This window comes from Abramis brama, assembly GCF_963993115.1.
Source record: "Abramis brama genome assembly, chromosome: 23".
NCBI lineage: Eukaryota > Metazoa > Chordata > Actinopteri > Cypriniformes > Leuciscidae > Abramis > Abramis brama.
The window spans coordinates 28,655,791-28,667,836 of record NC_139985.1 but is presented as its reverse complement, the minus strand read 5'-3'; the positions used below and the strand labels follow the sequence as shown (position 1 = coordinate 28,667,836).

At 36.5% G+C, this 12,046-nt stretch overlaps 1 protein-coding gene across 8 annotated transcripts in view; it reads right to left on the bottom strand.

Moving 5' to 3' along the window:
- lrp1aa (low density lipoprotein receptor-related protein 1Aa) overlaps positions 1-12,046 on the bottom strand; it is a 192,347-nt gene that overhangs the window by 50,445 nt on the left and 129,856 nt on the right. For 4 of the 8 annotated variants that reach the window (XM_084101218.1, XM_084101222.1, XM_084101220.1 and 1 more), the window contains exons 48-56: positions 8,479-8,592; positions 8,050-8,199; positions 6,292-6,414; positions 5,096-5,212; positions 4,091-4,219; positions 3,887-4,009; positions 2,438-2,578; positions 1,527-1,717; positions 29-212 (exon numbers count right to left, since the gene is read on the bottom strand). In XM_084101218.1, the coding sequence (XP_083957344.1) occupies positions 29-212; positions 1,527-1,717; positions 2,438-2,578; positions 3,887-4,009; positions 4,091-4,219; positions 5,096-5,212; positions 6,292-6,414; positions 8,050-8,199; positions 8,479-8,592 (1,272 nt within the window). The remainder of the gene's footprint in view (positions 1-28; positions 213-1,526; positions 1,718-2,437; positions 2,579-3,886; positions 4,010-4,090; positions 4,220-5,095; positions 5,213-6,291; positions 6,415-8,049; positions 8,200-8,478; positions 8,593-12,046) is intronic. The other 4 variants (XM_084101219.1, XM_084101223.1, XM_084101221.1 and 1 more) reach the window with 1 other exon arrangement.

The following is a 12,046-nucleotide window of genomic DNA, read 5'->3' as shown; positions in this document are numbered from 1 at the left end:
TGCAACCGACCATGACAGTGACTCGTACCAGAGGTGGACTTGCAGATGGTGTGGTCGGAGGGGCTGAGCTGGAAGCCGTCCACACACACACATCGGAAGCTGCCGTGTGTGTTAATGCAATGCTGTGTGCAGGGATACGAGGTGGAGCATTCGTCCACATCTACACAGGTCTTCCCATCATCCTTCAGTCTAAAGCCAGTGTGGCATCTGCACTGGAGGGAGAAACACAAAGAAAAGTAAGTATTGGATTGCGCCAGTGTAAAGTAAATAAAAAGTATTTTTAAAGGATTAATTCACTTTCAAAAAATGTTTTGCTGATAATTTACTCACCCCATGTCTTTCTTTCTTCAGTCGAAAAGAAATTAAGGTTTTTGAGGAAAACATTCTGGGGTTTTTCTACACAGAATGGACTTCAATGGCAACCAACTATACCAATGTTCACAGAAGGTTCAAATGTCTCAATGCAGCTTCAAAGTCTCGACACGATCCCAGTCGAGAAATAAGGGTCTTATCTAGCGAAACGATCAGTCATATTCTAAAATAACAAAACAATTATATATTTTTTAACCACAAATGCTCGTCGTGTACCATCTCTGAGATGTGCCACGTATTACGTCATCACATTGGAAAGGTCACGAAAAAAATTATAAAAATAATAATAATAAATTAAAACAAAGATGTCGGGTGATTTTGAAGTTGGAGGAGAAAATGAGGTTTAATTTTTTGCCCTTCCCTTCCTTTCTGAACCGGAGTACACAGACAAATAACTTAGATAGATGACATGACGTGACGCGTGACCTTTCCAACGTGATGACGTAATACGTGGCGCGTCTCAGAGATGGTACACAACGAGCATTTGTGGTTAAAAAGTATATATATTTAAATTTTTTTGGAAAATGACTGATCGTTTTGCGAGATAAGACTCTTATTTCTCGACTGGAATCGTGTCGAGACTTTGAAGCTGCATTGAGACATCTGAACCTTCTCTGAACATTGGTATAGTTGGTTGCCATTGAAGTCCATTCTGTGTAGAAAAATCCTGGAATGTTTTCCTCAAAAACCTTCATTTCTTTTCGACTGAAGAAAGAAAGACATGGATATCTTGGATGACATCGGGGTGAGAAAATTTTCAGCAAAATTTTTTTTGAAAGTGAACTAATCCTTTAAAAGCAAGACACAACAGACAAAAACATGTTTTTGATGCATTTATATTCTGTAGGTTTTTACATCGGGGTTTGTTCAGGGTTTTTTCACCTGATTTATAACGTTTTATTCTTAAAAACATTTTCTGGCTGTTGACATTATTTTCTGTATTATGCAGTAATAAAAAGAGACCTCGTCTGAAAAATCCCCTTGAACTATGTCATGAAAATGAAACAAGAATTTTGAACCTCGCAAATGAATGCATATTTAATTAGATGATTCCTTATTTGCATATTTAAACATTGCATTTCACAAAACTTAATAAACTGTGAACAATAACCAGTGGAAGTATGGTGATATTGGTTAATTTTCTTGACCTTTACCTTGAATCCGATCTTCAGGTCCTCGCACAGCTGAGAGCATCCACTCAGTTTACTGTTCAGACACTCATTAATGAAGCAGTTCAGCTCGTCCGATCCATCGCCGCAGTCATCGTTACGATTGCACAGTAACATCTCACTGATGCATTTACCGTTCCCACACGCATACGCCGTTTCATTACACTTCTTTTCTGCTTGAAGGAAAAAAGAAAGAATCATTAAATTCATGTGCAGATTGAACTGGTCCAGCCCGTGAGAGCCCTGCAGGTTTCTAGTATAACCTTAGGACATGTTTTCCAAAGCCTTTCCAAAAATACTCAATTTTATTTTGATATTTGTGACCCTGGGCCACAAAACCAGTCACATGGGTCAGTTTGTTGAAATTGAGATTTATGCATCATATGTAAGCTGAATAAATAAGCTTTCCATTGATGTATGGTTTGTTAGGATATGACAATATTTGGTCGAGATTCAACTATTGAAAATCTGGAATCTGAGGGTGCAAAAAATCTAAACATTGAGAAAATCTCCTTTAAAGTTGTCCATTTATGTTCACGATTTTGCTGCATTCACTCACAAAAATAAATGTTTTATATATTTACGTTAGGAAATTTACTAAATATCTTCATGGAACATGATGATTTTTGGCATAAAATAAAAATAGATAGTTTTGGCCCATACAATGTATTGTTGGCTATTGCCACAAATATACCCGTGCGACATGTGACTGGTGACGTGATCCAGGGTCACATTTTAATAGTGTGCCAGCATTGTTCTATGACTCCCAAATGCTCTCAGTTCGGTGGTTCCCGTTTCACTCTACATGACGCCACAAAGACTGTTGGATAGTTTGTTGGCTCTGTCATTTAGAACAAGCTCACAGATATCCAGCTGGATTAGCATTTAGTTCATACCAGAGCTGTCGCAGTGAGGGTTTTTGGGAGCTTCGTCTGAGTGATCATGGCAGTCAAACTCTCCGTCACACTCCCATGACTTCCGGATCAGGCAGCGGCCGTTGTCACAGCGGAACTCGTTGGCCTTACACGCGGGATACTCTACGGAGATGAACACAGACTGATGAGATCTCAAATAATACAGAGAAGTCAAACCTATTAAAGCATCACTTCTGTAGTAATGGGTAACAAAACAGTAAAAGAGTTTTGCTGATTTATTCTTCTTTTTATTTGAACAATATTGTTCTTAAGGTGTGTTCACGAGGCAAAACAACCTTGCAACGAATATTGCCGAGAGGCAGTGTTATTCTACTATCAATGATATACTATTATATTTTTTGTTAATCTTTTAGGTAACACTTTAGACATTTTATAAGTAACTTGTCAATAGCAGTCATTAGAGTATTAATAGACTTTCTGTTTAACACACAATCTACTGACTGTAAGTAACTTTACAACTACATGTCAACTTATTCTACTAACCCATTAGCCATAGTGTTCTACTAATACTCTACTGAGAGTAAGTTGACATGTAGATGCAAAGTAACCTTTAGTTGGTAGGATGTCTATAGTGGACTATCAATAATGTGTAACCCTATTTTGAATTTGATTTTGATCTGCACCTATAAACAAAAATGAGAAATGTTGCTTTGGCAACAAGCTGAATTATAATACTTTATTTTATTTCAGTAAATGTTTATTTTATTGCAATCAACTAGGGCTGTCAATATTAATGTGTTAACGCACACAATTAATTATTTTCAGTTAAGCGCATTAAAAATATTGAATGCAATTAAAGTAGCATCCATTTTATAGTTACATCACATTAGATAATCATGCTTTTATTCATTGTAATGCTTTTAAACCATTCAAGCACAATAAGATACAAAAGAGAAGGCAGATTGTTACTACTGTCTGTAAATCTCCTGTGTGTGTTTCACACACACACTTGTGCGCACAGAAAGCCACTTCAGACAGCGCTTGAACGGACAAAAACGGACAAAATTATGGCAAAATGCTGTGTTTTGTCGAGTATCCTCACAAGCACAGTTTAAATGAGTTAAATAAAATCTTAAATGAGCTTGAAGAGTTGTGGGAAAACGGGATGCGTGTCAGATCTGCGTCATGTGCGTCAGGTCTTAAAGTGACAGCAGCCTAATAAACCTAATAAACCTGCTGCTGTCTGACGTTAAGGATAATTAGCTTGAATTAGCTTTAGCTAAAAACACTATGATACATACATCAGATGACTGTTAAAGCTTATCTATGTTATTTGTATCTGTCCCTATCTAAATAAACTTAATAATAATAATAATAATCACTCACTGCTCTTGACTGAATAACTTTTGTAGCTTTAATAAGGATTTCATAAATCTATAATCATCTTGTTTGAAATAATCATGAACGTACCGCACTCCTGAGATTCGTCGGATCCGTCGCCGCAGTCGTTGTCGTGGTCACACATGAAATGTTTGGCGATACACTGTCTGTTCTGGCACATGAACTCTCCCGGCTTGCACGTGTTATTGAACACTAAACGAAAAAAGAAACTGTTTAGCAGGAGTGATTCGCACAGTGTTTGCACAAAAGCAGGAGGTGTGTTTGACCACTCACCACAGCCGGCCTTCACACTCTCGTCGGCTCCGTCCGGACAGTCTCTGTCGCCATCACACACCCAGCGCTGCGGGACACACTTGTGTGAGTCGGGACACTGGAACGCGTCCGCACTGCACGTTTTATTCTCTGAGTCAAAAACACACATGATTCACAGACACATAAAACAATTTCTAGAATAATTCAATGTCACTTATTATGTTAAAGTGCCCCTGTTATGCTTTTTGGGATATTCCCTTTCATGTAGTGTGTTATAGAGCTGTTTGTGACTGCAAAGATCTAAGTGCAGATAAATGGAGTTTTTGTCTCTCAAAAGAAAGAAGTGATTCTGAACTGAAACGAGTCGTCAGTAATTCCAGTCTCACTTCCTGCTGAATCTGCGTAGGTCTGTAACAGATTTGCATAATGCCAGTCTATGTTCTTCATTGGCTGCCGTGAACAACGTCTACTTTGACCCTCAAACACTGTAGTTTATCTGAGACTGGAAGAGTTTGGTTCGTGTTGTTCATGTGGAGAAGACGCTGTTTTCTGCTGACAGAGCAAATCCACTTTGATGAGATTGATACGGTAAAACCGACGCCATCGTTACTGTTCGTATCACTGAGTGTCAAGAGCTGAGGAAGATCCGGAGCTGAAACTCAGATATGATAATGAGTGTTTGGTTTCTGACACGGTCGACCAATCACAACAGACTGGGTCATCTGACCAATCAGAGCAGAGCAGCTCTCAGAGAGGCGGGGTTTAGAGAGACTGAATCCTTGATCGAACCGTTTCAGACACTGAGAATAGAGCTGATGCTGCAGTGGAGATTATGAGGAAATTAAGTGTTTTTTGAGCTGTGATGAATGTAAACCTGTAGTAGGAGACTCTAAAACAACATTAGGAACCTTTAAAATTGCATCATAGGGGCACTTTAAAAAAAAGTTTTATTCTCTGTGATCCATCAGTCAAGCTATTTGTTCTACTTTGTCTCATTTCATGCTGTTTTGAAGTATGAGCACTCACTGCATCTGCTGTCCTCATCTGACCCGTCTCCACAGTCATCCGTTCCGTCACACACCCAGCTGCTGGAAATACAGCGATGATTCCCACACTCAAACTGCGTCGCTGAGCAGAACTTATCTGAGCAGAATAATTCAACGACCCGTTAGTGAATTATTCACAAGATTCTTCATAGACAAAACTTATTTCAAAGATTCTGGAACAAATGACCTCGAATGACCTGGACAGATCTGAAAGTGTGTTTATATGTTCTTAAAGTCACAATTAATTCAAAATTGACAATTCTTGTTTTTTTTTAATGCAATATTGCAGAATTTATTCTAAATTATTTATTGGTGCATATCATTATTGTTTAAATTCATGTTCCAGGTAATCTTGAATCAGAATAACTTCCCCTCTCTCTTGCAGCATCTCTTCTCTTCTCTGATGACGAGGGCGGGGCAACCTGTCACTCACACGAGATCCACCAATAGCAAACCACAACCATCCAATCAATTCCCCACAGACAAACTCAAGCCCCGCCCACATTTGTTCTTGTTCCAGAAGCTATTCACTCTGATATACGACACAACAGGGAAGAAAAGACGAGTGCAACTTCTGTTTCATGTGACTTTAACTTCAAATTATATTAATCTTTTCATTTGGAAAAATAAAAAGATTGGGTATTACTCTTATTATGAATTCTGCGTCTTTATTCTTTTGTTTTGTAATGTGGGCTTGTATTAGATTGACTCTTAGTTTGTATTCATTTCAGTTCCTGCTTCCTTTCATCACTCCCAATTAATTGTTTACACGTCTTGTTAGTTAAGTTCTGTTTCCCTGGTTTATGTCTTTTGTGTATTTTGATTATTATTATTATTATTACACTTCATCTGCATTTGGTCCCTCGTCTCTGAGCCAACGATACAACTTTCTGTGATTGAGCAGTCGCACTATTCATTACAATATTGCTTTTTCCATGAAACTTCCCCACAGTCAAGTGTTAATAAATAAAGACTGCGTAAAGCTAGAATAAAATGGGTTTTTTAGAAGGGAGAGGCTCTGTTCTTTCTTTTGAATTTCTGTATGTTCAGATACTCACACAACAAAATGTTCTGGGGGCCATGAAAGTTTTGTGAACATGATCAAAAATGCTGGCAACTTTTTTTTTGAAATGCTGGTGGGGAAAGAGTAAATGACCAGTGTTTGTTGAAACTCACCGCAGTGCAGCTCGTCAGCTCCACTGTCACAGTCGTTCTCCTTATCACAGGTCCAGCTCATGGGGATGCAGCGACCGTTGGGACACGCAAACAAGTTTGATGGACACTTTCTCTTTTTTTTATCTGATGAATAAAAGGGGGAAAAAAAGAGAGGTTTTGACATCGTTTTGAACAAAATCGGGCCAAAACAAACTTCCTTGGATTCATAAACAAGAATGAAGAGAGTTGGGTATACAATCTTCTTTTCCTGGAGCTTTTTGGATAAGGAATAGTTTATTCCATGAAAACCATATAAAGCAGAGGCACTCAGGATTAAGAGATCTAAAAAGCCTCAATGCATAAATAATTTAAAAACAGCGTGATGCCTGATGAAGGCTTGTTAGCGCAATGTGTCAGTGTGCTTTTTTCTAACTGTTTTATACATTATTTAAGCCATAAGTAAATAAAGGCTTTTTAGATCTTTTAATCTTGAGTGCCTCGGCTTCATAAGTTTCTCACAAAACAACTTCTTTTGGAGTTCGTTTCAGGAGTCAAAGCAAACTTTACGGAAAAGTTTGTTCGGCTGGTAAAAACCTTTAAACCAGCATTGATCTATTGCATATGTGCAGACTTATGTCTCTGCCAGCGGGTGCCCACCCTACATATCATCGTGCCAAAAAACAGACAGCACAAGCTTTTGTCTCAGGTTATGTTGAATCTCAATTGATTTTTTTATTTTAAAATGAAAATGAATGGAGAATATCTCATGTTTCTCCACGGGAGCTCGTCCGTCTGTAAGAGTGGCTCTGAGGTGTAAATCTTCTCTGGTTCTCTGGTCAGACGTGAGTAAAAACATGAACACACTGGGGAGACGCTTTATAGTAGAAACTGAAGGTGTAATTCTAATTTAAAGCAACACTGACCCTGTTTTTTATGTTTAATAAAGGGCTGTGAAACGATTAATCGCATCCAAAAACAAAGTTTGTGTTCACATAATATATGTGTGTGTACTGTGCATAATTATTTTGTATACAGAAATCCACAAACATGCATGTATATATTCAAGAAAAATGTGTTATTTATATATAATACAAATTATATATATTTACAATTATGCATTTGGCAGACGCTTTTATCCAAAGAGACTTTGCATTTCAAGGTACACATTTTATTCTTATCAGTTCTTGCTTTCCCTGGGAATCGAACCCATGACCTTGGTGTTGCAAGCGCCAACACTCCACTGTTTGAGCTACAGAAAAGCTGTATATACAGCATATATAAGCAAATTTTTCTTAAATATATACATGCATGTGTGTGGATTTACATATACAAAATAATTATGCACAGTACACACACATATATTATGTGAACACAAACCTTTATTTTGGATGCGATTAATCATTTCACAGCCCTAGTTTAATACCATAAAGCTGCTGCTTTAAAGCAATCTATTGTATAAAGTGCTATAAATAAACATGCCGTGACTGGAGTCTGAATCTCAGAGCTGTTGCAAACATGTCCACATCGCTGTGATCAGATGCTTTCTGATCTTCTGTTTTCTCACCGCTGGCATTTATGTTGTGTGTTTATTTTGTTATTGAGAGGAAAGCACACAGCACACACTGTATGTGCTCAGATCTTCTAAAATCCCAAAGTCTGCAATCAAACTTCAGAGGTTTGAATAAAAACTCAAACATTTCTTGTCAAGATTTTACTTTCATTGCTTAAAATGGCCAAAATGAAGAGGAAAGCCCCTTTAAAAGGCTGCACAGCGTTTACCTGGGCAGTTCCTCTCATCTGAATAGTCTCCGCAGTCGTTAGCTCCGTCACACACCCATGAAGGAGCGTAACACAGAGTCGTGAACTCACACCGCTGATAAGTGCCGCCTTTCACACCCAGACGGAAATAACTGGAACAATCGGAAGCCGCTGGAAAACAAGACACAACACAATGGCTTAAGAAATCAAAGAACAGTGTGTGCAGCTTTTAAGGAAGGACTTGCTAATGTTTATTTTAGTTATTAATAAACTTTTATAAAAGTGTAACTGCAGATTTTCAAACTTCAGAGATTTGAATAAAAACTCAAACATTTCTTGTAAAGATTGTGTTTTTTTTAAATTGATTGTCTGTTGTAATCAACAGCATGTCACAGATACAGTTAGATGATAATCTGAAACACTGAATGTAAATGTCCTAGTGTAACTCACAGCAGTTCATCTCATCGCTGGCGTCCTCACAGTCCAACACCTGATTACAGCGACTGGAGTTCGACACACACGACCCGTCTCGGCACTGAAACTGATCCGCCGTGCACAGGGTTGCTACAGCACACACACACACACACACACACACACACACACACACACACACACACACACACACACACACACACAGAACAATCTACTCGTAAAAGTGTAAAACTCACCAAAACATGTGCAAAAAAGTACAATTAAACGTATTTTAGGACCATTTCAATGACAGCACTTTCATGACAATTTGGAACATTTCCCAAATAATTACTGAAATACAATGATTGATTGATTGATTGATAAATAGTGGTTTTGACATAAAAATGACAAATATTGCATGTTACTAATAATTTCTCTGCTCAGCTTTAATCTGAGTCCCAGATTATTCTAGAACTATCCAGACATTACAGGCCAGTGACAATGAATTTGACCAAATGTTCAAAAAAAGAATCATTATAAATTCTTATTTCTAATGATTCCTAATGATTTCCTTTGATTTGGGGGCAAAATATGACATTTCACCCATTAAATTCATTTTATTTTTACAGCAGGTTTAACAATGACATCAGTTAAACCAAAATGCTTAAGAATTCAAACATCAGAACTGTAATAAAGGGAAAATAAAACTGTGCAACCTCAGAAAGTTCAAAAGTAATAGAATAAAAATGAGCGTTTACGCTGGATTTGAAGATAAACAACCAGTCAAATGTTTGGAATAATTATGTTTTGTTTTTTTAATAAGTCATTCTAATATGCTGATTTGGTGCTCAATGATGCTTAATTATTAATTATAAATGTTGGAAAAAGTTTTTTCTGCTTCATGTATTTGTCTTTTTTCAGGATTCTTTGATAAACAGAAAGTTCAAAAGAACAGCATTTATTTGAAACATTTGTAACATTGTCAATACTGTCACTTTTGATTAACTTAATGCATCCATGTTGACTAAAAGTATTAATTTATTTTCTTTTTCCTTAATCTTACTTACCTAAAACTTTTGAATGGTTTTCACAAAAATATTAAGCAGCAAAAACATTGATAATAATCATAAATGTTTCTTGAGCATCAAATCATCATATTAGAGTGATTTCTGAAGGATCATGTGACACTGAAGACTGGAGTAATGATGCTGGAAATTCAGCTTTGATAAATTACACTACTATATATTCACATAGAAAACAGCTGTTTTAAATTATAATTATATTTCACAATATTACTGTTTTTACTGTATTTTTGATCAAATAAATGCAGCCTTGGGGGGCAGAAAAGACTTCTTTAAATCTTAATTATTCCAAATGTAACCTATATCACAAGTTTAAACTAAGTATAGACCAGTCAGAAGATTAAGTACGACTCTCTGGAGAAAAAAAAAAAATGCTAATGATATACAACGACAACAAAAGGGGAATAACCACTCAAAACATCAATGTAAGTATTAACTATAAGAAAAGTATTTATATTTTTCGTATCTTTTTATATTTTCTTTTCTTAGTAACTCTTGAAGTGAAATATTAGAATGGAAAAACAAAACACAATATAAACAACAGTATGTCTAATTCAATTGAAATGTCCAATAAAAAAATAAAAAAAAGTCTCAATTCAGAAAACCAGTGTTTCAGTTTAAAAAAAAAACAGTATCTCAGTTCAGATTCAAGGAAGAAAAAAAAAAATGACTTAGTCCATGAAAAATCAGTTTCTCAATCCAGCGAGTCCAAAAGACGAAAGAAAAAATAAAAAAATAAAATAAAAATAAGTTGCTCAGTCCAGTAGAATAAAGGTGATTAAAGAAGAATGGTTCGTCCTACCAATATGTATTCCTCACGCTCGAAACTATGTCACCAGGTACGATTCAGATGGGAATGGCTCGCCAGTCCTCGCATATGGAAGTAAAATAATGTCAAATGTTTTTGAAACAAAAAGCCTGTTGAATTGCACTACTTGAAAAAAAATAGGCATTGCATTAATCATGCTTGCATTTTAATGCATTGTATTTTTAGGGCTTGCATTTTTATGGGCTGAAATTCAACATGGTTGTATATTTAAGCTGTGAATATTTCAATTAAAAACATTTCAAACACATTTCCATTATTAAAAATTCAATAATCCATATTCACCTTTCATATTTCACTTCCAAAATATTCAAACTGTTTAAAAATACAATCTATAATATTCAACAGGCAATTTTCGGTCCGTTTTATTTCGCTTTGCAAATTCGCTTCCACAAATTCAGTGGTTCAAATTCGACAGTAAATTCAACATTGACATCCAGGAACTGCAGGAAAAGCAGTAGATTGCCGAGCATACTCTCCATCTGCTGTTAGTCGATCTCCCCAGCAGGAGGTGCAAAAGCGCGTGTTGTTGACGAAGACCAGCAACAGTTAGAACAAGCCATTCATTCATAAAACTCATTTAACACCAATGCAAGTGTATTATTATGACGGCGGTTTTATGTTAAATTCAGTGTCTTCATGGTTACTTTTCCTGTGTAGCCAACATGCATCTTTCTCTACCGTGAACAAGATTATAATGTTATTCCCCGATGCGGATATACAGATCCAATGTTACATTTTTGAGGTTGACATATATTTCTCTTGGTTGTTTAGTTGCCTTAACTTTATATTGTGGCGATGTGCTGCATGCAGGCTATTAGGGTTTCCCTCAATACTTCAGGATTCCCCTGCTGGACATATACAATGCTTAACGTGGCTTAATGGACTACAGTGATGTAAAAGACCAAACTCGCAGGCAAGCAGATGGACTCAGAATAACGCGCAAAGTTTAATGCTGAGCGTTTCCCAGTGATAGACTGGCATAAAGATGGTTTGACGTTGGACATTCGCACATTTAGGGACCGTCTCTAAAGTGTTTACGACTTTGGTATACACGTTTCTAACTTCAATAGCATTTGAATAGAACGACTTACAGTCATAAAAACAACTGTAAAGTGTTCATGTAGGTGTCAGGCATAATGCGCACCCTTTGGATTTTTGATATTTATTCAAATAAATTAAAGTTTGCTACTGAAGTTAGAAACGTGTATGTCAATGTTGTATGCAACTTTTGAGACGGTCCCTAAATGTGCGAATGTCCAATGTCAAGCCAATTTTACATTAGGCTACATTTAGTCATTTATTTAGCAGACGCTTTTATCCAAAGCGATTTACAGTTAAACTAACAATAGGAGGACAACAATATGCAAGTGCTATGACTCTTCCCAGTTTAAGCTAATACACGTAGGCATAGTCTACTATACTATACACATATATATATATATATATATATATATATATATATATATATATATATATATATATATAGTTCATATTCTTAGTCCATCTAGCCTATATAGTAGCCTACAGCCTACATCCCCAATAAGGTGCGAGTTTGGACTTTTATATCACTGTATTAGTCCATAAGCTACGTTAAGCGTTTTGTCCCGACGGAAGGGGAATCCTTGAGTATGAGGTATTGAGGGAAACCGATAAATAATCCTGTTCATGGTAGAGAAAGCTGATGACATGTAGGCTA